The 27,988-nt window shown below is 41.1% G+C and overlaps 2 protein-coding genes and 1 non-coding gene across 4 annotated transcripts in view; 2 read left to right on the plus strand and 1 right to left on the minus strand.

Moving 5' to 3' along the window:
- LOC133151460 (E3 ubiquitin-protein ligase SMURF2-like) overlaps positions 1-23,128 on the minus strand; it is a 32,820-nt gene extending 9,692 nt beyond the window's left edge. The window contains exons 1-11 of one of the 2 annotated variants that reach the window (XM_061274521.1): positions 22,722-23,128; positions 10,922-10,960; positions 9,925-10,033; positions 7,616-7,749; positions 5,910-5,975; positions 5,674-5,758; positions 5,243-5,326; positions 3,610-3,821; positions 2,373-2,457; positions 1,451-1,609; positions 997-1,050 (exon numbers count right to left, since the gene is read on the minus strand). In XM_061274521.1, coding sequence (XP_061130505.1) covers positions 997-1,050; positions 1,451-1,609; positions 2,373-2,457; positions 3,610-3,821; positions 5,243-5,326; positions 5,674-5,758; positions 5,910-5,975; positions 7,616-7,749; positions 9,925-10,033; positions 10,922-10,960; positions 22,722-22,773 — 1,079 coding nt within the window. In that variant the 5' untranslated portion in view covers positions 22,774-23,128. Of the gene's footprint in view, positions 1-996; positions 1,054-1,450; positions 1,610-2,372; positions 2,458-3,609; positions 3,822-5,242; positions 5,327-5,673; positions 5,759-5,909; positions 5,976-7,615; positions 7,750-9,924; positions 10,034-10,921; positions 10,961-22,721 lie in introns of both variants that reach the window. The other variant, XM_061274520.1, reaches the window with a different exon arrangement.
- On the plus strand, positions 35-27,972 carry LOC133151461 (UPF0450 protein C17orf58 homolog). Its single transcript, XM_061274522.1, has 6 exons — positions 35-165; positions 24,601-24,781; positions 25,218-25,847; positions 26,024-26,110; positions 26,504-26,695; positions 27,023-27,972. Exons 2-6 carry the CDS (start codon positions 24,709-24,711, stop codon positions 27,208-27,210), a joined length of 1,170 nt encoding a protein of 389 aa, XP_061130506.1. The 5' UTR covers positions 35-165; positions 24,601-24,708; the 3' UTR covers positions 27,211-27,972.
- trnar-ccg (transfer RNA arginine (anticodon CCG)) lies at positions 23,873-23,945 on the plus strand. Its single transcript has one exon. It is a non-coding gene; the product is annotated as a tRNA-Arg (tRNA).
- Positions 27,973-27,988: the final 16 nt, after the last annotated feature.

Genomic DNA, 27,988 nt, shown 5'->3' on the forward strand with positions numbered 1-27,988 from the left:
AGCGCATTCAATAGCAACAGCAAGTGGTGCACAAATGACAGCGCTTCACAAATCCATCCATTTTGTCTGTTATGTCTGCAAACTGGAGAATCGGATGTTGTCACGCAACCTTGTCCATCCAGATAATGAACGAAGATAAAAGTCCAGCTGACAAGCTATGTCAAGGTGAGTTGAATTTACACCTGCTGTTTCTGAGATTCCTTATGTAGAGCATCCCAATCTTTTTTATTCTGACAGAGAGAGGCTCCATTAGAAAGTAGTTCCAGTTCATTTGGACTTTCTGCACCTTGTCTGGCCTCTGTTAGAACTCCCCGAATAAAGAGTTGAGACAAGCAGCTAATGATGCAGGCTGAAGAACATAGCTGAGCTCTGACTTGCATCCAGAGGCGGTTCTCTCACACACACACACACACACACGCACGCACGCACACATGGATACCATTTGACCAAAAGGCCAGATGCTGACTTCCCAAACATGCCTCACATACTAGTTTCTGTTATTACTGCAAGTGCTTTTGACTTTTAGTACAAATTTAAAATCTTTCAATAGCTCTGTTGCTTTTGTTTAAATTCTTCCTGCATGCAAATATGAGCAGACTAATAAAAGTACATTGCACAACTGGACAGGCCTTGATACTAAAGTCATAACTCAGGACTGAGGGTTAAATGATTTCCATAGATGATACATTTATGGCTCTAACACTTTTCTTTAGCACATTTGTACTTGGCCAAGAAAGGCAAGCTTGCAAATATAATGCCATCATTTGAGTTGTCCGATAGATGATAGATGGAGGAAATTGGCCACAGTATGTCAGCAAGTATGTGGTAGAGTGATTGTATGAAAACATCTGTCACCTGTGGATGTTCATCATAATTCTCTTCAAGTACGTCAGCAATGTACGAGTATGGTACAAGTGTGTGTGTGTGTGTGTGTGTTGTCTGGATGCAATTACTGTGTGTAGGCTGTGCACATTTCAGTGTGTGCGCACGTGTTACCTGTGGTTAGTGTTTTGGCTGTCTGTGACCACACGGGATCCATTTGGACTGGGGCTGCTGGAGAGAAGCAGGAGTGGAGAACATGGGGAGAAAAAGAGAACGGGAAGTGAGCCATAAAAGAGAAGGTGAATGACAGAACAGGGGGTTGAAGCACAGAAACAAGTGGGGACAAAAGTTAAGGAAAAGCGAGACAGGACAAAATAAAGACAGAGAGGGGTACAGAAGCAAGGCGCTCATTACAAGGTGTTTAAGCAATTCTATAATTACCACATAAATACAGTGTACATCACATTACAATTCTATTTCAATCATACTATGTTGACTCAAACAAATTTTTTTTGATTAACACAGATGCAATTGTAATTCTACAGTTTTTTTTTTTTCTTAGCATGATCTACAAGCCACGTACACTACGGGAAAGGGTCTGAGTAGGGTTAATGATTCCTTTGCTTACTTGAGAACCCGATGCAGGTTAGCAGACAGTCTCGGGTCTGTGAACTGGGTAGTTCGATTGTTGTGGTCCACAAAGTAGACGCGGCCGGTCGCAGTGTTTCTAATCTCCCAGCCTGGCGGCAGAGGGCCGAGTTCCTCGCAGTTCACGTTACTCAAGTCCCTGGATGACCATCAGAAACCATTAGCAGCAGTCATGCCAAATGAAATGTTTATTGGTATTATGTTTGATCTACGCTATGCAGGGTGCTTCATCTAGGTTGTGTAAAGAAAAGTGGCTGTATCCGAGTTGACATTTTTTACACAGGGCATGATGGTATTTATCACACAGGACCTTTTCAATAAGATCACATAGCCATGGCTTTTAACAGATTTATCCCTCAGGCAAACTCCTTGCTCCACTTTGTTAATTATTTTTCTCTCCTGTACATTGACCATTATGAGGACACCAAAGCCCTAATGTCCTGGTGTGTATGTGTGCATGCTGTCCTTGTACTGAGGCAGTACGCATTAGTCATGGACACAGTGAGAGGACATGCCTCGCTGCACCCATCAACATACTAGGTCATTTTAGAAACCTCGTCCAAAGGGAACAAACACAGAGGTGGCATCTATGGGTTTGGCGCTTTAGATGCATGCTTCATCTATGAGCTGCAGCTGCACAGAGCGATCCTCAGAAATGTACTCAGCAATCCAAAAGAACACATTGGAGCGCTTGTGGAATTGCGAGTGGAGATCTTCTTGCAGGTGGTGTGTTTGGTTATTCCAACAATTTTCTTCCAACTGAGGAAAGGTCATTCCTTTGAGTGATCCTGACTGAATGTAACATATGCCTAAAATACTTTCGATTTCTGAATGCATATATAAGTCTTCATGTAAGTCTAGAGAATCAATAGCAAGAAAGTAAATAGCAGGACGATGGCTACCTGGGAACGCGAGGGTCGTGCCAGGTGCTGACTCCAGTCTGTGTGTGCAGGAAGTACACTTGACCCTGTTGAGTTGTTCGTTGCTCTAAGAAAAGAGAGAAAAAGATTTTAATTAAAAATTGCCAAAGAGGTCTACTCATCTGGCCCTGAGAGAAGAAAGAATGAGTCAGTTGGTGTACTACGGAGAGGTCTGCTTATAATTAATGAGATGCGTAATCTGTCAGAATCGCAGTTGACCAAAGTCTTTTCTTAAGACAGCAATGTAACCCTTTAATTTCATTCAGAGACCTTCTCCAACAGGATAAGGCCATATAACAACTTACAAATGGTACTTATGTTTGGATCATGCCAAAACTGCTAATATAAAAATTGAGCCTAAAAAAAGAAGTGAGCCAAAGACACCAATAGGATGGGAGTGTGGAGGTATCCATGTGTAATTTTCTAACAGCTTGTAAAACCTCTGGTGTATCATTTTTCTGTCTCTGTAGTTCAGTTGGTTCAGTTTGAAAAGAAAGCTCACCGACTAGCAGTGGAGCATCAGTGACTCACTTTGTCCAAGTGAGGCCAGCGTCACACATAGTAGGGATACAACGGTGCCACCCTAAAATACTTGCATACACCATCGCCTTTTGAGGAACGATTCATTTTTAAAGACTCATAATTAAAGAGGAAGTCAACCCCAAAATTTCCTTGACAATAATATATTCTATATGCCCTCACTAGGCTCGACCTGGCGTTGTGATTATTATTGCGTTTGCGGAATATGTTTTTGCAGAAAAATTGACCTGTTTTTATCCATCTTAGGGGGCAGCCATTTTGCCACTTGCGGTCGACTGAAGATGACATCACAGTTGCTCAGTCACAACCAATCACGGCTCACCAGTTTCCAGAACTGAGCTGTGATTGGTTGCGACCTGAAAGTCATTTTCAGTCACCAGCGAGTGGCAAAACAGCTCCTCCCTAAGATGGATAAAAACAAGTGGATTTTGCCCATTTGATTCACATTCCACAAACAAAACAATAATCAGAACATTGTGTTTCAAAGGTTTGAAATATTCTAGCCATCACACAGCTAAATAAGGTAACAATTTAGTGGTCATAATGCTGTGGCTGGTTTATTCTTTGAATGAGGCATACCAGACCATTTAGTAATTACTAAAATGACACAATCACGTCCAGACATTTTGCTTCAACACTGTGCGCGTGCAAATGAATGTGTATCTATGCCATCTCTTACCATAACCCTCGGGCAGGTCAGGAGGCGTGTGCAAGTGCGTTCGACTCATGTAGTTGCGGTGTCGTTGTGATCGCACCCGTCTCTCTTGGAGTCGCTGTTCTCCGGGTGGGCCGCTGGCCTCTGCCCCGTTAACAGGGGTCATCACTGGTGTGTTCTCATCCACCACACAGCTCAAAGGACGCCCGGATGGGCTGGAGTACTCTGAAGCTGGCCTGGAAGGAACCAACATGCATTTTTACTGTTTTGAATATCACTTCTGCTTTCAACCACAACTTTGACTTACTCCTTCACATATCAATGTAGCCGAAGCACAAAAACAATATTCAATGTGGCTTTGAAGTCGGCTGACAAACAAAATGAGTTTTCAATTATTTGTAAAATGTTTAATTGGTTGCAATGTGGAAATAATGAAAAGTATGGTCAAATACTAGTTTTGATAAGTGTGGTTGCGTGATTATTTGGAAGGTTGGTCCAAAAATGGGCTAATGTGTGGTCGGAGGCTTTCTTTCTTGTCCTGGTGTCTAGACAAAACACATAAGAAGCGTGTAATTATGGTATCATCATCCCTCAAAAGGCGACATTCATTTGAAGGTTATGAATATTTATGCCGCATTAGTAGTGAACAGGAGGTTCCCAAAACACTGAATCTTTAGTATGTTTGTGAGCTACTTAAGAGCAGGATGTCGACAGCAGATATCTGATAAGCAAACATAAACACAGACTGTCTGGCTTGCTGACATTTGTGTGTGTAACAAGTCTGACCACTGTCTGGCTATCCACAGTAACTGACGCCTTGGTTATCAAAAACCTCGAACCCCTGTCTGTCAGCCCACCTCCTCCTGACTCCTTCCTTCTTCCATTTCCTCTTCCTTCTTTTCCACCACAGCTTAGCACTAACCACCAACAATTTGCTCACTAAATGGATTAAGAATGATATGAAGAGTTAACCCATGCGATCAAATAAAAAGCATGGAAGCAAAACTTGATTACAGAGTGTTTTTTCAACAATTCCTCAACGATTTCACTCGGCCACTAATAAAATCGAGCCAATTTCCTCAACTATGTTCACTATTCAGATTTTTCATTTCACTGCTTACCTTGCTTTGTGGCAGCCACTAAAACGGCAAAGAAAGTGCAGTTGAGGTAGGCGTTTTGTTTGCTTACTCCCTGACGGCTCCCCCTGATATGGGTCAAGAAGGAAGGCGACAGTCGTTCCGGCAGGAAAACGGGCCAAGTAAAACCTCGCTGTTCGACTGGCTGGCTTACTCGCAAACGTATTTGGGCATTGGTGTGCATGCGTGAGCTGAAGTAGGGTGGGGTGGAGTTAAAGGAAGTTCACATATTACCGACACTAGAAGGGGTCATTTGAAGCCAGTTAAATAAAGACCCTCCTATTGCTTCTTGCACAGTTGTTGTGTAAGTGCTAAATAAATGTGTTGTATTGTACCATATTGTATTTTTTATTTATTGTATTAGCGTGAATGACAGATGTCTGGTGTGAAACGTGCCATATTGTGTATTAATACTTCTTTGTTTAGAATCATATTACTTCACAAGGTTAATGATGTAAAGTACCTATATCAATTATCATTTCATTTCACATTTCTCAAAGTTAAGTGCAAAAGCAACGTACCTGGTAGGTCTCTCCCATTGTGTGGTGCGTGTGATGTGGTTCAGGTACTGTATTCTTCCAGAGGCTGTTCTTCTCTCTTCCCATCTGTTTAACACGTAAATTAAAACAAGAGTTTTTTTTCTTTGTTGCATCGTAAAATAAGAAAAACATTGTTGATGTTTTGCATTGTATTGCTTTTAAGAAAGCATAATAAAATATAAGAAAAAGAAATCAGGGAAGGTAAAAATGACACACTGATAGTGAAGTAAATAAAACAAATAGAAATCTAGGCGTGGAAAACATAAACAAGGAAAGGTAAAAAAAAAAAAGAAAATATGCATTCTTCAACTCATCAATAAATGAAAACGTGTGTCCTAAGAAAACAAGTATATGTGAAGGATGTTTTCTTACTAAAGTCGTGAAAGCACAGCGAACACAAACATCATACTGACCCATCAGGTAAGTCGTTGTCAAAGAGACGACTGCAATCCACCACTGGTCCTCCGGTACCTATGCGGTCTCTTGATTGAAGACTTACTATAAAAGACAAGAAAGATGGACTTTACCAAATCACTCAGTTTTATGACATATAACCACCGGTTTACATCTAATGCCACTGATGCAAATGCAAAATAATAGGAAAAGGAATAAGTCCATGTACTGATTGATCACAAAAGTGTTGCTTTACCTACGATCTGCCCTCTGACTGTATCATTATCGTTTGGGCCAAGCTTATTGAGGTCCAGTCTTTGATCTGCAAAGGGTAGAAGGATTCCCATTAATTCAGCACATATCCAAAGGTCACATCATGTCATACATATTAGTCGCAACAGAAAGGAAAGTAATTCACGCTAAATCGAGATGCAATACGCAAGAACTTGACAATTGTACTTAAAAGTCATTTTAAAAAAAAAACATTGAATACTATATTTTATATTTGTATGAATCTCATAACCAAGCAAAATGAGCGGGAATCCAAGTCTTGTGGTTCCTTAGTGACTCAAGAACCAGACCTACTGGGAACAGTACAGAATTTTACCTTCCCTTTGCATCCATGAATTTTGCTTGTGTGTGATATGAGCACTTGACGGCCTAAATAACTTTGCTCCAAGAAGCGTCTGAGCATCTGTTCCTTATACACGTCTAGACTAAACATACATTTTCTTTCTAAACAAAAGGCCACCATTGAGACAGTACATTTATAGTTCTCAACCACGAGCACTCACCACACCATTTAGCTCCTAAAGGCTATGAAAAATGTGCAAACCTGCACTGTGTGTGGCTGTAAATGAAAACTTCCATGGAAGGTGTGGCTATGTTTTTCTATCTGTCCATTAATGTTGTGTGCAATATGATTGAAAAAGTAATGATAATAACAAAAGAGTAACATCACAGGTATGTTTAAACAGCTATCTGATGGGTGTTTGTGAAGTGAGGCAGAGGATGTTGAGATTTGTGACCACATTATAACAGGAAGAGGAGCTCGGTATGCTGCCAGATAGATTTCTAGAAATCCAGGACAACCCCATTTGGGGTTTTGAAGCTTTGTTTGTGTAGAAACAAACTCTTTTGTACAACTTTGGCTTTAAGTTGAATGACAAGTCAGCTATGGCTAGGAATAAACCCTCTAGGAATCATGGAGATTCCAGTAATGTGTGTGTGAGCGCTTTTTTCGTATCCATGTATGTTTGCATCTTGGTCAGACCACAGAATGAGTGCGGTTCACATTTGCTGCACACTGGACAAGGACAAAGGATTTATGTGCAAATTGGTGTGCTGCAATTGCTCATGCTTCCTGTGGCTCCGATTAAGTATAGTGTCTAGAATGCTGGCTATACAATAACGTGGCCAGCCTGGAGCCGGACAGGAGGAAGTCGTGTCTGTTTTAGAAAACCGTGTGCAAATCTAAAGTGCATGCCCTTTGGCCCTGGATAGGTGACAGCATTGTACTTGACTGGCACCATCAGAAGACCTTTTTTTTTTGGCAAGATTGCTCCTGCTCTATAGTTGGGAGATTACAATCAGAATTTAAGAAAAATGTCACTAAGTATTTGGAGTTGACGCAAGAAGCTCTTAAACTCCACCACATTTGTTCAAGGAAGCCCACACAGTTCAGATAAAAGGACATTATTTATTAGCGTTATCCCGATTGCAGCAGTTACATGATCCTGATTGACTCCAGTGCTTTGCTGCTCTCCGTTAGAGATAAATGACTTATCGTCAATGTCCTCCTGAAAGGGTTATACTCTCCATTAAACTTCATTCAATATTCACAAGTCAATCACTTGGTCACATTAAGTAGCTCAACCATGACATCTACGCCCCTTTTTAATAGTTGTGATATAAGATAATGAAAATGGCGTGTCAATTTTCCAAAGGCGAACGAAAACTTACAGCCGGTGTCTTTAAGTCTGTTGATAGCATTTGAGAGAAGGCGGACGCAACCGAGAAAACCAGCTCCTTGCTTTTTGTGTATCTTCTTGTGGTTCCAAACACTGATAGTGATGGAATCTGCCTTTCCAATATACCTGGAGGGAAACAAACAAACGAACAAACAAACAAACACATAATGGTGTGAAAAAGTGTTTTATATATTTACATATTGTAGATGTTTTCCCCAATAAATCAAATCACCATTTAAAAGCTGCACTTCGCTCACGATTTCTTTGGTTCTTTCTATTTGTTTGATGACCCTAAAGTATTGAAATTATGCAACCAAAAAATAGATGGGGCAAATACTTTTTCCTGGCATTTTATTCTCAAGTCAGAAGTTAAAACTAAACATTATAGAGCACATTGCAAAGTTACAGTTTTAGCACTTAGGCATCCTTGTACTCAGCTTTGAAATGTTACCTAAGAGTCTTTCCTAAAAGTGAGAACATATGCTGGGATTGTGGTGTAGACGTTCAGGCTGAGCAATAAGAGAAGACACAGATTTGAAAGTAAGTGTGTGAAAATGTGGTTTTGCTGATTTAGTGCAAAGGAAGCCTGTCTAGTCAGTGTTAAAAAAAGAGAGGAAATGCAGATGACGTGCTTTACATCTGCGGTACAGACAGATGTTATGTTTTGAAAGGAGAGGAAACGTATCTTGCCTGAGTTCACACTCAAATACACAACAACAAATGGCTCGACCCACAAACACAGCATTGCAGCACGTCAGCCTCGTAATATGACATCTGGCAAGGTAAGGTGTTCCCAAATGAAAACCACTTCAAAATGTCAAAATGTTTATTATGACAACTAAATCTCGGCATTTAGAACTAGTCATATTAAAATTATAATTACAACCCCTGTGGCTTGTGATTCTGACCAGGATGCAGTGGCAGGGCTCGGCAGCCTTGCTCCGTCGTATACTATGAGCTCACTGACCATTTTCCACTTTTTTAATGAGAAATAGATGACAAGTTATTTTGCTTATCCAGGTGAGTTCATTAACAACGTCTATGCCAAGAATTAAATTTGGCGAGAGAAAAAGGGTGTGATTATTATTTAAAAGGATTACACTACTCAGGGCAATTTACAAATAGAGAAACGTGAACAAAGGTTGAAGGGCACACAATATAGTACCTATTTTATTATCTTTCTGTGAACAAAATATTTTAGTCTAACAACATGGTGCCCCCCGGCTAATGTTCCCAAAATATAGTTTTTAGGGTGTAGATGTCACATTACACAGAGATGGACGGGGGTTGTAAATAAACTAGGAGCCTGCTGCCGACGCACGTGGCCAGAAAAAAGGACACGATAGCGACACTCGTGAAACTGGAGTCTGCCTATTGGGGGGTGTGGCAGATTGGAAAGCCACCAAGCCCACAGTCCCATCTGCTTTCTGTGGAATGACAGCCATTTCCTGAAGCAGAGGAAGAGGCCAGGGGTCGCTGGCGGGGAGCACGCTTCACTGAACGCTCCAAAAGGGGGAAGAGCATTATGTAAAAGCGGAAGGAGATTTGATGTGGACAGATACTCTCAGTGACGAAGGAGCAATGGAAACAAGAATTAAATGTCCGATAGGGTTAACGGCGCCGAGCAGGAGACTTTTCTGATAAAGGTTAGGGTTAGTTCTCACGAGAACGAGTCAATTCAGTATCATTGGGATTGCCGAAATCGATGGAGAAAGTTAAATTGACAAAAAAAGACCCCTGTAAGACATTCAAATAAAATGGCACCTACAGGATTATGATCAAACTAAAGTCGAGAGTAGTTTTGTTCACAGAGGGCATTTTCAACCAAAAAGCTATTATTCTGTTTCCAAAATATAAGCAGAATTCACAGAAGGAACAAAAACATTCAAATTAGTCAGGGTTATTTTTCCTGGCCAGTTGACATGTAAAAACAGACATGCATATTCCAAAACCTTCAGGATGTTCTGTTCCTGTGCTTCACAGTTTTCGGCAGAGAGAACATGACTTAAACATCATTCCCCAAACACTTGCATGGCAACAACAATACAACAAGGCTGCATTCAAATTTTAAAGGGCCCCTGTAATTGGCGGAATATTGGCAATTATTTAATAGGTCTGGAATTACAAATGATTTCTGCAATAAAAATCCTGCCCCTAAAAGACTCTATAGTGATTTTAGGGTTATTTTCATCAGATGTCCAAGAATACAATGATGGATTTTTCCAACACTGATTGATATCATTGAAAATGAATGCCACTTGAACATGAGTACAAGCACGAGTAGTACTCGGGTCTACTTACAGATCATAATGCTGATTCCATTTTGGGTCCAATGTATTTCTCACAGTATCAGTAGAGTGGCACTGCCCGGAGCCATCCACCACCACTTTGGCAAAAGGATCAGGTAACCCTGTCGAGCACAAACAAAAGTCAGACATATAGTATGTGAAGTTTGTTTAGCAATAAACAATCAAACTAAAAAACATTACAAGTAATTTAAAGGTTTTTAGGTGATTCTTGCAGAGGCAATTGTGTTTTTAGTCTCATAGAGATACTCTGGTTAAACGAAGTGAATTGTAAAATAAAACACCAATTGTTAATCTTGATCCAATTAAGGAAATAGCATAGTAAGCTCCTGCCAAAGAAAGTCCTAGCTGAAACCCAGAAAGGTTGGAATTCAGTCAGAGTCAGCTTTGCACGTGTCCCAATACTTAGAGCTAGACTGGACAAAATAGGGTCTTACCAGACCATATGACATTTGAGTAATCTGATCAGGGATCCATTTATGACTGTGCAAGACAAGTCACTTGTCATTTCTTAAAGCTTAATCGTGAACAACTGTTGCAGGCCAAACCCGTTTGGTTGCTTTAGATGGGCTTTCCGCTCATACGTCGTGTTTGTGCAAGAAAAGAGGAAATTAACTCATTATGGTTTGAATGACCTGACATGTCAAAGGAAAAGTTCTGGATGCTGGCTGAATGAAATGTTACAGTTACTGGCAAATACCCAAAATGTTTTTTGTTTTTTTTAATATATATATCTTGCATGCCAACGGCACAGCAGAAAATAATCATTGCTGCTAATTTATCTAAAACCATAGCCTAAAGAAAAAATGTTGACAGAAGTAGCAGTACTGAGGAATAAAAGATCCTGTGTCTTCCTTACACAGGATTTTTTTTTTGTTTGACAGTTACCTAATTTAGAGAGAGACTTCAAACTATAGCCCCTTGCCTTCACTCAAATGCACAAGGGATCTGTTGGACGAGAATAGCAACACATCAAAATTGGTTTTACTTACGGAAGAAGTCTTTCTTTGCCAGGTTCTTTGCACAGAGGACTGGAAGAGAAGTAGAAAGAGAAAAAGATTTAAACGAATGGTAAAGATGAGTACAATACACATATCACACAAACGTCAGCTTATATTGGAGATTTAAAGACAAACGAGCAATTTCTCATGTGAGCGCATGCGCTAAATGCCTTTGTCGGAAAATAGCGCGGGCACAAAAGACACTGAGACTCATCTGAGCCGCTCTTCCCTTCTTTCCTATGTATTTGTAATAGGGAAAAACAAAATTCTGCTGTTTTATTCATTTCAGTCATGAAATTGGCAATAATGAATAGAGCAAGAAAATATGGAGCAAAGAACTACATTGGAAAATAATTGAATGTAATCATTAGTACAAAAGTAGCGGCTTGTAGTCCGAAATTTACGGTAGGTTTTTTTTTTTTTTTTACTTATCACATACAGAAAAGGGCACGGGGAGGCTCAGCTCCCAGCCCCCCTGCCGGCTCTGGCCGCACATCCCTATTTGGATCTCAGGGATTCCTTGTACATAAGCCCCTAATACACCATTGTCGAAGCACTACTGGCTTGTGACAGGTATCACGCAACACAACTGTGTGTAAATTAAACTGTTGATCCTCAATACGTGTAGGGCTGTGAGCAGGTGGTCTAACACGTGGTAGTGTTGACTGTTGACCTTCAGAAACGGTCATGATACAAGTTGGCCCAACAAGCACTCACCTTGTAATGACATACATGTAGGTATTTAAGACGTTACAGTTAAGTATTGTAAAAACTAAAGTATTACTTATTGTTGATCTAAACTCAAACAGGCAAGACCACAAAAACTGCCCCATGGTGGAGACAAGGCATACATAGACATTAGATTGAGGAAACAAAACAAAGATATTTCATTTTGGGACGCTAAGCCATGATTACACTGGTGAGATGCGGAAATCTTGACAGGGCCCAAAATGACAGTCAAAGAGAATCTGACAGAATCCCACCGCAAAAGATGTGGGACACAAGTGAACACGTCTCGACACAAATCAAATTACATGGGCTGGGCTGGGTGAACACTAACCATCAGCTCGTCAGAAAAAAAAAATGCCGACAGTATGGGGCGCAGGCCAAGTCCAAGGCCGCCAGGACTGCATCCTGTGGGACATGCAGACACCATGTTGTCGGCAGACGGGGCCCGCAGTCTTGGCGCGACATTTATGAACGACAAAAAGGATCACTTATGTTTAAATGGGTCATTATAGTCTAGAGTTAGGTTGCATGATTTTCCTACTGAATTCCTTTTCATCCAGGGTAATACCAGCAGACTTTACAGTATGTGTGTTGGTGGCACAACAGCCTTACTCAAATGCAATATTGATCAAACCATAAATTGACGTTCTAAATTTGATACTTGATGCAGCTTTGGTACTTGTCGGCAGAACAAAAGTTTTTGGAAGTCACAAAACAGCATTCAAAAGGAGAGTAAGTGCAAAAAGAGTATATTTAGTTCAACTGTGTGTACAAAACACAAACATTTAGCACGCTAGACGACACTAGGCTAATGAGGATTATGAGATTAAACTCCACACTGTTCCAACAAATGAGCCACAAAAACCACGAGCGAAAGCTGTCCTATTGTCATCAGTCGGTCTGGCGATTGTGCTGATATAAAAATTGCAAGATTTAAAAAAGAAAAATGTTTTATTTCCATTTTTTAGCACAAAAAAAACATTTTCACACAATAAACTAAGTAGAAACCAATTGCCATTTAATTATTTTATCAAGTTCATTACTAGTTTAGTGGAAATTTATTCTATATTTGTTAATTTAATAGCTTTATTCAAGCATCAAAGTTAAATAACAGGTTCCATTTAGGGTATCCTAAATGCTATGTGTGAGGTAAAGTCATCAAGTCGTGGGTCTGCATTATGAATGAACTAATGGATTTTTCATACCTAAAACAGGGAAGGTTTCCACCTCCCAACGTATTTTGTGTGTGTTACCTATTCAGCAGAAGTTGAAGACAAGAAAAAACCGCAAGTTAAAAAAAAGAAAAGAAAAGAAACGCACCAAAGGCACACACGGAAACACCATGTATAACATTTATTGATGTACTTTCTGGTTTTAATCAATCGTCTGACACATATTTATAACAGATGTAAGTCCAAATTTATATTAATTTAATTAATTACGATTATAAGCATGATAGTTGTGTATTTTGCGCACGGACAGTTGAGCACGTGATGGTGTAGGCCACACACCCAGTGAGTTTTGGACAGCTAGTCTCTGAGCATATTTTATAGTGGAAACTGAAATAGAATGACAGACTCAGCGTAGTGATATTTTCAGTGATACTTTTTCTGAGTGTAAATTAATGTAGTATGAGACATGTATTGTGTACGTATACGGTAAAAATGTTAAAAATGGTGAGCTATGTTTAATTGTTGCCGTATGAGCAGACCATGGTGAGCTAGGGCTGGCAGAGGACCAGAGTCATTCCGTCCAATTCTATCAGGAACGATAGGTCAGCTGGTACGGTGTTAATGACCGTGAAGACCCGCGGTGGGTGAAACCACATCTCTGTCCGTGGACCAAAGTCCTAAAAGATGCTTACATAACAACCTGGCTACTGGTAGTAATGACAAGAAATTTACAGAAGCTACATCAACCAGACTTCATTTTACTAGCTTTAATGGTCATTGTTTTCGCAAGTTGTATTGATAGTATTTCTTTAATAAATAAATAAAAAAAACTGTCTGTTTTACTGGCAAGTCTACACCATCTAGACCACAATAGACAGATTGAGAACAACTGTTTTTGAACGGCACATAAAATCCACAGTTCGGTTCCGTAGCTGCGTTTTGTGGTCATTGTTTCTTCGGTTCGGTTCAGTATATGTTGACTGTGTTGGGCATTTAAAATTCAAACAGCTGCACTTTTAGGGCCTCTTGTTGATGCATCCCTCTGTTCCCCATTCATCACATTTTCCTTCTAGTAAAATAAATTAATTAGCAAATGAGATCATACTTTCACTATTATCTGAAAGGTCAAACACAGACATTTGATACTACTACTTGGCAGCTTGTGCTATGCAAACGTTATTGCTACATTCTCTTCCCTGTTGTGGTATTATGTAAACTCTTATTCAATCCCCAAAACTGACATCCAATTGAGGACAATATTTAATGACCTTTGCATTTTCAATGAATAAACTGAACAACCAGCAGGGTATGGCAAATTGATGCCTCATTGAATATGATTATAACCATTGTATACCGCAAAAATCTTGGCTCTTATTCATCGGAAAAATGCGCGGGGTGCCCCTGACAACAAAGGGCTGCAGTTAGTGCGGCGGGAGGGTTGTAACGTCTCAGTCTGTCTGAACCCAAAGGTCAGATTGAAGGTTAGCATTTGCTATGGTCAAGGGATTTCCACTTGCTCTCTCAGGGGATTTTCCAATAAGTCAGCATGATCCGTCATTCATGCCATTTATTCAGAGTAGGGGGCAGTGAATTTACAATTCAAACCTTTAAAGCCCAGAGGGTTCTTGCTTTCGAAGCTGACCACAGACTGATAGATTGATCAAGTAATTGAGATCAATAGTGGGTTTTTTCCACATGTAGATTATAAAAAAAAAAGTATTTGAATAAGGAAGGAAGGAATGAAGGAAGGAAAAGTGTGTTATTTGCCAGGTTATGTGTTCAAGTCTACTGTATGGTTTTCATTGTATACTCTACTGAACTACCAGCATGCATGGAGCTTCTTGTACTGTGGTAACACTTGTCGCTAGCAGCTCTGTCCTAGACAAAGGGTTTGAGGTCACTAACTCCAGTGGACAATTGCGTGATCATCCAAAGCCAACTCCATGGTCAAATGCAGCCATTTGTTCAATTATTTCCCTGGCAGCACTACAAGGACATGGCGGGCTGACACGTACTGCATCGGAAACAAGTCGTTGGCTGGGTTTAATGCTCGGCCAAAAGACATGGTATTTAGTCTCTCGTTAGTCCTGCATCTGGCCAGAATAAGATTATGAAACAAAAGGCCTGCGTGTATTTTTGTACATGAGCAATCTTTTCTTGGTTGGCTGTGAATGGCCTTGGCATTACCGTGACAACATAATATGAATGGTTTTCTACAAGGAACTAAAACTATCTCTGTCATTTTGTTCACATTGTTTCGGGGAATGGCCGTCCTTTCAAAAAACCCAACTGCTAGTGAGACACAATAGTCAAGAGAACGAAACCACTAATCTAATGGGTACCACTTTGTCCCAGAACGCGTAATAAAAACCCGGCAGAGCTCAGTGAAATGTAACTCAACCAGGTGGTAAAATGCACTACGCACTTTTGGGTGTCAAGTTTGATCACTCACTCGATCTATCCCAAAAGAGTCTGGTGGTAGTTGGACATCTGAGAAGTTGATCTTGAACATTCATCTTTTCCTGAAGACAAATACTGGCCTGAAGCATGCAATGACCCAAGAGGGAGACTCAATCCACTTCTGGGGAGCCCCAGTGAACAGGAGCTGTGCCAAAACGCCATCCAAGTGGGGAAAGAGTAACGTTATGCTTGAAAGAAATAACTACTCCTAATTGTAGGTTACAGCTTACCTAAGAATACATCCTCATATCCCCGTCGGCTCTGTGTAAAAACCCGAGCTTCTCGACGCCAGCACAGCTAAAGCGAAGCTATAATAATACGTCCCAAGTAACATTTAGGAGATGTCAATGATTGTCAATTTACATTAATGTCTCAATGATGTTTTAACATCGACGAAGCTATACAAAAAGTACTTGGAAATAGCTAATGCCCAAGATCATTCTACGAACCAAAACTGTAGCCAAATTAAATAGAATTGTAAGCCAAGGCCATTGGCAATTGTACACTTTGTGAAAAATGCTGTTGTAAAGTCCCTCAAAGACACAAGTTCAAACCACTCTCCTTGCTTTACTCAAGAACTCTGCACATTCACTTTAGAAGTTCCACTGTATACAACATAGTCGGTGTGAAATGTGTAAAACCAAGCAAACGCTTGAGACTGGAGTTGCGAACTCACATGTGAGTCATTGGCGAAAAATGAAGGCACAGGTCCTTCACCCTTATTACTAGCCACAGCAATGCGCCGTCTCCTTCACAGCATTGTTCGACAGTTAAACAAAACACTTCCTCCTCCCTTCCCCACGTCTGCCTGGCGGGCCTGTTCACCTACTACAACACACGGGGAATACACGCTGGCAACGTGTCAAGAGCAGAAGGCCTACGTGACCGACTTGCCAAAGCTTACACCTGCAAAAAGTCCTGCTGTCGAGCGATGTAATTGAAATGTTGGGCAAATGCGTGCGCCTTAACCCGCAAGCTGAGCCTGACTGCATTTACCCAATAAATACTTGGGATTCCAATTATGTCATTACTTCAGAGGCCAACAGTCTACTGCTATCCCCGAGGAGATGACAACACTCTGGAGTCAGTAAATCTTGCTTGAGCAAACTTTAGTCATGACGCTAAGCAGGATAGCTACCAACAGATCATTGTTGTAATCTTTGTTTGAATCTCTATAATCAATAGCGAAATTTGTTGGAATGTGAACAAAAGACAGGGACGTCTATCGGGACCCGAATATGTGGAACACAGAACGTCTGGAAGAAGGCAGGAAGAAGCGTCAGGGGGAGGATCATTTGCACCAAGGAAATTTGATAGGGATAACATTCTAGCAGCATAACAAAATAGGATATAAGTCTGGATAGTTTTAGGGTGAGACAGTAGAACTTCAATTATTATGGGCTTTATTAAACCCGGAAAAAAAAAACTGAAAATGTTTACTCAGCTTTATTCAAAATGGCAGATCTACACAAATTAAATTTTTCCTAGATATACTTTCATGTTTTAAATCTGTTAGTGGCCATCTGGCACGACACGAGTCAGTGTATGTACATGTGTCCTCAAGGAAACAGAAGCAAAGTCAACCTTCTCTGCAGGGAATAGCATTACAAACAAAGCAAGGATGAGCCAAGACCAAAATAAGATGACTGCCATGGGTATGACGAGGAAAACAGTCATGTAACCTCTTAACGTGGGGAGTGGGTGGTCATGCTACACTGAGTAAGGATCACTGCAGTACAGAGGTATAATTGTATTAATGGGGGAGGTGGATGTCAATGAATAAAACAGATATAGTTCTTAAAAATAATTTAAAATGTGTCGAATGGAAGAGGAAAAACGATGTAGGCAATTTTGGAATGCGGATATATCATAAAAAATACAGTGGAACCATTCAGGTGGTACAAATGAGAAGTTGATCAGAATTTAGCATTAGTTAGTAAACGACACTGTTTGGGAATTATTATTATTATATCAGAATTATTCCCAAGACGGCTGGACATTGCACTGGACATTTTTCATGGCTAAAACAGTTGTGGTATCTGAAATAAACGACGTAGTGGTAATAATAGAAATAAATAACACAAATGTATTAGTTTTGTTGTATTAGTACTAGCACATAATAAAACAAGCAAAGAATAAGGGGGTGTGAATAAACTATTGATTAATAGTCAATCATTGTGATCAGGTGGTAGGAACATATATATGGAAGATTGCTGAAATGAGGCTTGTCATTTTAAGAAGTAAAAAAAAACCAAAAAAAAACCCAGCATGCCTCAATCTGTCTTCTTCCACACTGGAACTGGAAAAAGCCTCACGGTTAGGAGGATGCAATTTGAGTGTTTGTAAAGCAGTCGTGCTGAATAGTCTACCAGACACACGCAAGCATGCACACACCAGTAAGCTGTCTGACCACAGAAACAGTAGCAGAAGAACAGGAGGAGAGAGTGGTCCCTAAAGACCCTAATCTGCTTTATTGCAACCACGGAGTACCGTAATTTTCGGACTATAAGTCGTGTTTTATTTCATAGTTTGGGTGGGGGGGCGACTTATACTCAGGAGCGACTTATATACGTATATATGTTTTTTTTTTCTCCACTTTTTTGGGCATTTTATGGCTGGTGCGACTTGTACTCCGGTGCGACTTATAGTCCGAAAATTACGGTAATCAAAATATAAAGCAGATCTATTTTCAGTTATGTTAAAAAAAGACAAGAGTTCACAAGGCACGCACACACGCATTCGGTTAGTACAGTTCAGTTGAGTCATCTGTTAAGTGTCTGAACCAGATTCTTGTTTGAACGAGGACAAAAATGAAAGCGTGACAAAATCGCGGGGACGTGATGAGAGGCTGCGAAGCACAAGAGTGTGTTCAGACGACACCATAAACTGGCGATCATCGCATGTCATGGTTCCAGACTAGGCCACAACTTTTCATTAATCAACAGACGGATGTAGAGACGCAGTTTAAGATGTGCTGAGAGTTGCGGGGGGAGTCACATATCTAATTAATGAAGGGAACCTTCACTGCCAGTGTAACTCTACCTAAAATAAAAAGTAACAAGGGAGAGTTCTCTAACACGCTGCAGGAAAATCCTCCAGCTGTTCTTGGAAAGTTTAAGACATACAGCGCGCTAAAGCCCACCTCCTCTCTCCGGTTAGAATTTCTTACGCAACATGGAGGTGTTCAGTCTTTCCATTTTCCTGCTCAGAAGTACACGGATGCCACCAAGTTCAAAAGTAATCGGAAAAGCAGATAATACCAACGGTGGGCCGCAACAAGCAAATGGCTCAGACGTGAGCTTGTGAGGCGAAAATCAAACTGCCATATTTATGGTATAATGCTTATTTATAGATGCGAGTTTTAGCCACATCCATTCAGCAAGAAAATACAATTGAAGTGAGTTCAAATTGAAAACGTCCACAAAACGGTGCTAAATATAGTAGAAGAGAGAAAGGTGGCAAAAAGAGAGATAACGCTGTGTTTATATTTGACAAGTTTAAAAAAAAAAGTACCATCTCTGAGAATGATGTTCATTTGATCGTGAGTGAAAATGATCATGACTATCTTCAGGTAGCCTTCACACCTGCTTATAACACACTGAGCATCGGGCAGTTCCTGGGCGAGAACATAAATTGCTAGTCTGGAGCATCTTTTCTACTCACCCAACCTGGCTCTGTGTGATTTCTGTTTTTGGGGAGGGTTAGGGTTGTTTGTTTCTATCCCAAGTTCACATTTTGAAGATGTGGCCAACATCAAGATAGTAGCTGTAACAATGACGCTACACAGGATCCGGGAAGGATGCTTTCCGGTAGCGCATGAAAGCGTGGACGTGACAGCTGGGAAAGTGTTACACTCCGGTCCCGTAACTTTTCTGACACACCTTGCAACTGAGGAAGGAGACTGTGACTTCACGATTTGTCTCAAATCTTCCATTTTGCGGTCAGTACTGTTGAACTGGCAATCATTGTCTAGTTACGTGTTTCCTGTTTTAAACTGGACTTTTTTTGGGTGAAGATCAAATGGAAGGTGAAATTCCGAAATATGTGGCCAGGCCTATATTTGTCCTGTTTTGTGAGCACAAGCACACACGCGCAGAAGTGACGTAAAGCCGAGCTAAAACTGGTCTAGGAGCAGATGCCGAATCCTTATCTTAACCAGCAGCTTCTAATTCCTTCTGGTCCCATCAACACGCACACACCGAGCACCGTTTTCCCCCCAAATGTTTGAACACACGCAAACTTTGACAGCTGATGAAAAATGGAGCCGCGTGTTCCCTTGCCTGTCTGAGAGTTGCACGCTCACAGAGTACAGGAAGACGAGGCTTCTAGTGGTTGGCTGCTTGCTTGTTGCACGCCAACTGGAGGCTAATGGAAGCAATGGATCACACAGACGGACATACTCCCCTCCTTCCTGCAGTGTCGGCAAGAGAAGGGATTCATCCCCTAATACATCTCATGTCATTCTCCTTTGAGTGGATCCAGATTCCAACCAGTGCAAAAAAAAGAAAGAAATAAAACACCTCTTTCTGGACTGTGGGGAGCACATCTACTGTCTGGTGTCGACACACTAGGCAGCAAGCACTGTTGGGGTCATTATGGCCCAACAGTGCTTGCTGCCACGCCACTGTCTCATCAGGACACTATAAAGAGTTTTATTGTGTGTTTTTTTTTTTTTTTCATCCTGATTTGTAAAACTGTGAAATATCAAAACTGTTGCAGTTAAATACTTTAGATGGAAGCTGGAGTTGCATTGTGAAGTGATTTCAACATGTGGGATGCTCCAAGTTATAAACCTAAAGAACTTGATTTTTTAGATTATTTTCAGAGCTATATTCAAGGCCACATCAAATGATTATAATGGTGGAACATATTCAGTTTGAACCGAAATATCAAATAACTGCAATTTTGTTGACTTTTCTTGCGTTTCAGTAGCTGAGTTTGTAAACTGAAGATCTCTGGCCAACCGTTCAAATGTGACATAACCCAGTCAGAACAACCATTTTACAGCTTTACATCATTTTAGGCAACAAAGTTTATTTTACACCTCCACTAAGGAGAAACTAGTATTGAAAAAAGGTTGACGACAATCCATAGAGCATTATATTTGCGTTTGTTCTTTGACTACATCCAGAGGACTTCATCTACGTAGCCATGGACAAAGATTCAAAGTCAAAGTTGAATTTTTCGGGAAACTCCAGGCTGCTCATATGATCATGTTTTTCAGAGCTGCCATAGTTGCCCTGGAGACACAGTGCTCGATGTCACAAGTCTTTGGCTTGGCAGATTGCCCCGCTCTGTGACACAGACAAAAAAGAAAACGACGAGAACACTAAGCAGACAGTGAAAGCGGACGATGGTTGGGGTTCAACGTTGGGTCTAAATGGGCACAGTCTCAGACACATAGTAAGTCAAACATAGCCACGACTCAACACTGGCCATGCTGGCAACGACAGCACACGTAGAAATCAGCAGCGGTGATCCCCCTGTGTGTGCAAGTGAGAAGCAATTCTTCTTCTTGCTCACTGTCACACAGCCGGCTTTCCGCTAAAACAAACTCAGAAATCTCTTTTACCCTGCCTGTAAACGTCGCCATTTTCTGCTTATGCGTATGACGTGTCCAAACATTTCATACAACTCAAAGTGCTTCACAAAACCAAAAGCGCAACACCCGAAAGTATTTACAAACAAGGCAAGACGAACTCCATAGCACAAGTTTGCACTGTGTTTTTCAAACAGACTCTCAAATATCCACACAAACTATCTTTGTCACCTGTTTCTGTCTTTGTCAGAAAAAAGGTGACTTTTCCACATAGTGTCAGAGGGGCTACAATCATAAAAGGGTGCATATGTGTAAGGGTATTTCCGACCCCCGACCCCAGTTTTCGAGAAGTCTAGCGCAGACCTTGTCATGCATCTTATTATCTGTTAGCAGGATGCCATGTCACAGTGTGACCGCTGCAACACTTTGCCGGGTCCTGCTTAAAAGACCAAATCAGACGAACGGCATGTCTTCATTGAGGGATCAGCATTTTTGTATGATCTTGATGGAAAAAAAAAAGGGGTCAAGAGTCACAGAATCATTTTAATTGAAAGACAGACTGATGGTATGCCTATGATCGGCAAGACTCACATTTCCTCTCTGAGGTTTCACATTCCTGGGATTCCGTCTTAAGACCACTGCGACCCATTTAAAACCATTCCCCATATGGAGGAGGGAGGGGTGGGGGTGGGGGGTGGGGGGTAAAGGTCCGGCGTGCAGGAAGAACGGCTTTAAAGTGTGTAGATCTTATTACTGCACCTTGCTGTAATGCAGCGGCTGAGCTGCGATATATCATGGGGACGTGTCATTCATGTGGAGTACAGGCAACATTTATCATCACACATGCCAAGCTGAGGGATCCAATGGTCGACAGAACCACCGGGAGTCTAGATAGTATAAATGGCATCAGGAACTCCTCTATCCCACAGCCCAATGCGTTCTAATGCAAGATTTGATTCAAATATTTTTGAAGAGATAGCAGAACTTGATAAAGCTGCTCGGGAGAAGGAAGTCTGGTCTTCCTTGCTTAAGATGCTGCCCCTGCGACTCAAGAGTGAATGCATGGATGGATAATGGATGGATGGATAATGGATGGATGGATGGATGGATGGATGGATGGATGGATGGATGGATGGATGGATGGATGGATGGATGGATGGATGGATGGATGGATGGATGATGGGTGGATGGGTGGATGGATAAGAGTGATCAGTTGCTGAATACACATGTGCCGCATCTTTGTTCATCTATTCACCAAGCCAGTGACAAATATGGACAAGGCGCGACAATTAAATGTTCTTCAATATCAATCCGAGATTGATGTGAATGCCAATGTCTGTATGAAGTTTGCAAGAAGGGCAAACTGGAAAAGCATTCCTGCATCTCTGATTTGAAATGTAGTCAAAAATGGTTGACCACTGTAATTCTCAAACTTGATTTAAATACATTTATCGTGGAAGACCTTGAGTTGAGGTGAAATTACGACTTTAGTTAGGACTGACTAGTTTAGTACATGCATAGGGAGGACCCAGTCAGGAGTTTGTCTTGGACCGTAAAATGACTAAATACTTGCCTGCTAATTATACTTTTTCTGACATGATTATTGATTTGCATGTTGTTATTTACATTGTGTCTTCTGTTTTTTGCCCGAACCTCGTAAATAGAGAAAACTGATTGAATCATTAGATTGTTTTTAGGACAAAAACCTATGTGAACGTAGGTCATTATGTATAGAGTTCACAAGAAGACTTTTAATTGCTAAAATAGAAACCACGCACGCCACATCGCCAGCTGACCATCAGCAGATGTTAGCTCGGCTGGCTAGCATGCTAACGCTTCCGAGCGGTGCGGGAGGGGGAGAAGGGAGGGCAGGGGGTTTAAATTCGCTTACCTGTCAACCGCAGCTTTACTGGGCCATTCCTCCGAACTCCTTGGTTAGACATCCCCCCTGGTGTTCCGGCGTGTTGAAAATTAACAGATCGGTAGATTCATTGGCTGAGTTGTTCAAAAGGTGTCTCCCAAATCAGCCCCCCCTGCTAACGTCGTATTAGCTTGTATCACCATAGCACATCATTGGCCTGTGTACACTAAACAGAACGGCGTCGCCAACGAACGCATGGCTGAAAATGATAACCTTTAGTTGGAAAAATTTTAAGTCAGAACACTCCAAAATACCGTGCATGCCACAAACAAAATTAAAGGCGCAAAAAATATAAAATCAAGTGAAAGGGTCGCCCTCCATCCGGACAGGCGCCTATTCGGCTAGGGTGCTTCGTGATGAGTGAGTGGAGTAGTGCACGACACATACAGGCACGTAAAGTGCAACACGGTGAAACGATGTCCGGTGGATATTTTCAAAAGAAAACATTTAGGTTTGACATAAAAATAAAATTGCAATTTCGTGACAAAATAGGGATTTATATTGCCAGTTCAGCGATACCAATATTAGTATATTAAGAGTGGCTTACAACGGTAACAATTCTTTTTAGAACGTGATCTGTAAAAATGATCAAACAGCAAACTTCATTCACATCGGGTGACATGGAAAATGTAAATGTAGAAATTGTAGAATCAGATATGTTAAAAAAAAAGGGAGTTATACTTTCACAAATATACATAGCGTACATATAAATAAATACGTATTGTTTATGTGGGAGATGCTCAAATCGTGCTGACAAATTGGTTCGTAGCAACTGCTATGAATATTTCTAATTCTAACTTCCTTTCATTGAATGTTCATTTATTTACATTTTTGCGGGTGAAAATATAAACAACACTAATAGTCGAATGACATTTCATTCATTAACTTGTGATAACACAGGAAAACCAAAACATACCAAAAGCGCATGACGCCATCTAGCGGAGGAATTAAGTTATTTCCTTTATCTTATTCTAAATGAATCTGTGCCGCCGTCAACGTCACAAAAAAAATCCACGTTTTTTTTTGTTTGAAAATAATACGAAATATTCACCAGAATCTCAGCTCAGGTATCTAAGGATATTTGTTTATAAGCTAAAAATTTGTTATATGCGCAGTATGACGACCCAGTGGCCTAATGGATAAGGCATCAGCCTCCGGAGCTGGGGATTGTGGGTTCGAGTCCCATCTGGGTCGTTTTTATGAGACGCGTTTGTGATGCAGCTTGATAATGTTGGAAATATTGAGGTTTTTCCAACGATACCTAGAATGTGTGCGCTCTTTACGATCTTTTCTTTGAGTCGTTCAAGGTGACTTAATGGCGATTTGCCAAAACCAGTAACACGTTCCATAAATATTTTCCCAATTGAGCAACAAACATAACGCTAAAACAATTGAATAATTGTACAAAACAGATGAAATAATCTAATTAAGCAAGAGTAATTAATCCATCCATTAACTGAACCGATTTATCCTCACGAGGGCGCAAAAGCTTGAAACGCCCTAAACTTTAAACTGAAGTGTGAGATGTGCCTACTCTCGACTTTGTTTCTAATACTGTCCTTTCACAATCATCATCTTGAATTTAATTGATTGCTGCAGTTCACAACTGCTGCCTCTAGAAGGAAGTAAAGCTTCATTAACCTCATTTGAACAATTGTTGTAGGTGCACTGCTTACTCATGTGAACAGACGTGGACTAAAATCCACTACTAACACGTCAGTAATACGTCATCGGTCAATTGCTGATACCAGGCCCCTAATTTCCCCTCTTTTTGGGGGGGTTCAAAATTTTGTTTATGATTGGAACGAGTGTGATGACAGCTGTACAATGTATCTGTGTGTCCGTGTAGGACTGACGGCCCGCCTCGCCCTGCAGGCCCGTCCCAGTGTTGTATAAAAAGGCTCAGCTCTGCAGTAGAACCTGCTCTGTATGTCTCCTTCAACAACAGTCACCAACCATGATGAGGATTAATGTGTTTTCTTTTCTCTTAATGTTCCATCTTCACAAGGCACAGGAACATGTTGTTAATGGTAAGTCTTGTTTTTAAACTCACATCTATCTATCTATCTATCTATCTATCTATCTATCTATCTATCTATCTATCTATCTATCTATCTATCTATCTATCTATCTATCTATCTATCTATCTATCTATCTATCTATCTATCTATCTATCTATCTATCTATCTATCTATCTATCTATCTATCTATCTATCTATCTATCTATCTATCTATCTATCTATCTATCTATCTATCTATCTATCTATCTATCTATCTATCTATCTATCTATCTATCTATCTATCTATCTATCTATCTATCTATCTATCTATCTATCTATCTATCTATCTATCTATCTATCTATCTATCTATCTATCTACCTCAGTAGATGTTGTACAGTTTCGCTCTAAATCGACTTTGCTTCTTTATATAAGATGTATATGAAACTGAATACATTCTACTTCCAGAATTTTATCCTCTTGTTGAGAAAGCTCCAAGCAGTTTTGTGGACCACCCACAGAGCAATCAAACCAGGCTGATGGTGAAAGAACCGTCTTTGCCCATCAATGAACTTTTAGAGAAGAGTAGCAGGACCGGCGAGTCCAAATTCTCCCTCCTTCCTTTGCCTTCCGCCATCTGGCCAAAACACAGCGACCTGGCACCCGTCCCTCGCCACCATGGCCCCCACAACAAGAGCAAGCGCGGCCCCAAGAGCGAGCACCTGCTGGAGTTGAACACGGATAAAACCAGAGGAGAAACAGCCGGTCTCCTTCCCAAACCTTCTCTGACGGCGTCGACAGCTCCGGCCGCTAACCGCACCGCTCAGACCGTCATCAACCCGCCTCACCCCACCGAGCCGGAGGGCTATCCCAACTCCAGATCCAGGAGCGCCCCTCACCCACAGCCTGCTCCAGCACCTTCTCCTCGCAGGGAGCCCTCCAACAGACGCCTGGACCCAGAGGAGAACCGCCCGGGGAAAGCAGGTCTCTACCAAACGGGAATCGGCGCGGCGCCGCCTCGGAACAACAGCCGGCCGCCTGTCACCTTCAACCGGCGCTCCGCCAGCCTCCTCTACCAATTTGATCTCCTCAGACGAGGTCAGTGTTCTGTCCTGTTTTGGGAACGCGGCCAATTGACTCATCTTGGAATGAAATCATTCTCACTTGTTTTCGGAGCTTTCAAAATTTCAATCTCACAAGGGTGTAACATCCCTGTTCTGTTGACATCTGTTAAGCAAGAGCAAGCATTCAAAGGTGTCGTTTGCTCACCCCAGAATCCGAACTCCCCCATGATGCCTTCTGCATGAGCGAGTGCAGGAAGGAGAAGGATGAGAGGGATTATTACTGCTACAGCGAGTTTGGTAAGTCTTGCAGATTGGTCATCAGAAACCCTTGAATTCAATCACACAACAAAAATGAGGATAATACCACATTTTTCGGACTGATACCAGTACTTTTGATACGTTACATCCCAATATAGGAATTCTGCTCACAATTGTATGAAATGAATAGCAACTTTCTATTCTTCTAGTTTCATATTTCTAGTTTCTGATTGTAAAACAGTCAATATAGGGCATCTGAAACTATTATGCAAACGTCGCGAGTATCAATATCGTGAAATAAGGCTGGTACCGGCAACGATACCAACAATGAAATCGTCCATTCGTAATGAAAACAAAGTAAAAACAATATCAAAAAATTAAAAAATATATCAACAACTATGATTTACTGACTCCCATCTCCCCCGAAAACAGCTGTCAACGGGGTCGTCCATGACATTGACGTCCTTCGTAAAGGGATACGTCTCATTACTCTGATGGTGAGCAGCGACGGGTTCTACAAGATGAGTCGCCTCTATGCCACCCCTGACAGCTTCTTCTTCAAAGTGCGACTTCTGGTCTTGGACACTTACAAATGCAGCAAACCCTGTCCTGATATCAAACTTGGTAAGTGTTTGATGTTTTATTCATGAGTCTGACTCACACAATTCTAGTTGTACACAAAGTTGATAGTAAAAAGGGACGCCAGAAAATCACAAATATTTACAACCGGGCAAAATATGAACAGTCTACAATTCTGGTGGTTGTGGTAATAGAATAAAAACAATATGAATGTTATCAAACACCTTTGCCACAATTCTCCCACAGGGTCAAGCATATGTTAACTAATTTGTTGCCATTGACAACTATAGACGTCAAAGATTCATTCGAACTGAATGGCAGTATATGGGTGGAAAAACATTGTCCTTGATTCTCTTTATTTTTGTTCCCAAGGAACCAGATACATCGTAATGGGCCAAATCTACCACCGGAGACGACATCTTCCAAACGATCTCCTGAACCTGCTCGGGGCCCGACTAAAACCAGGCGACGGCATCCTCAGGAGCAGCAATTATGTAAAAAGGTTCAACAAACGGAAGCACCAGAAGGTCCTGGAAGCCACCCGCTCCAAGTGTCGGTGAACTCAAACGTGAGACTTTTGCCCCGCTTGCACACAGCATCTTATCTGAACCGCTTCCAAATAACCTTTGAGTATTATTACACCAGAAGACGGTTAAGAGGCAACACGAGTAGTGATTAGCAAGTTTGCATCGCAGTCGAGAGGTAGTGGGTTGAAATCTCGACTCTAGCCTTCCTGTGTGGAGTTTGCATGATCTCCCTGTGCTCGCGTGGGCTTTTTCCAAGTACCCCAGTTTCCTCCCACATTCCGAAAACATGCACATCTGGTTCCGAAAAGACTAATAATCCATAGGTGTGAATGGGCATCCATTGTACCTCCCCCCGCGTCTCACATAAAGTCAGTCAGTTGGGATTTGGGACTTCAAACCGTGAGGACAAAATTGACAAAAATGGATGGAGCAAAGATGGAAAAGAATAAAAGTGAATGGATTCACTTTAACATGGACCACCACAGTAACACAATTCATCATTCCGCTAACTACCAACATGTCTTCTCCTAAATGGTTTACCATTAAACTACTTACGACATTAATCAAAGAGTTCATCAGCCTTAAATAACTGTTATTCAAATACCACGTGACCTCTTCATTTATTCATGGCTGGTACATGAAGCTAAAAGGGGATACAATTGGCCCGCACCCAAAAGGGAACTTTCACACTTAACACATGTAATCCACATATTTGATCGCCCTGTACTGGTATTGGGCAGGTTCCGTAAATGTACTGTATGTAATGCCTTTAAATGACTATGGATGCAAACCGTGTCATGTCGTTGTTATT

The sequence above is a fragment of the Syngnathus typhle genome, linkage group LG3 (genome assembly GCF_033458585.1).
Source record: "Syngnathus typhle isolate RoL2023-S1 ecotype Sweden linkage group LG3, RoL_Styp_1.0, whole genome shotgun sequence".
Classification (NCBI taxonomy): Eukaryota; Metazoa; Chordata; class Actinopteri; order Syngnathiformes; family Syngnathidae; genus Syngnathus; species Syngnathus typhle.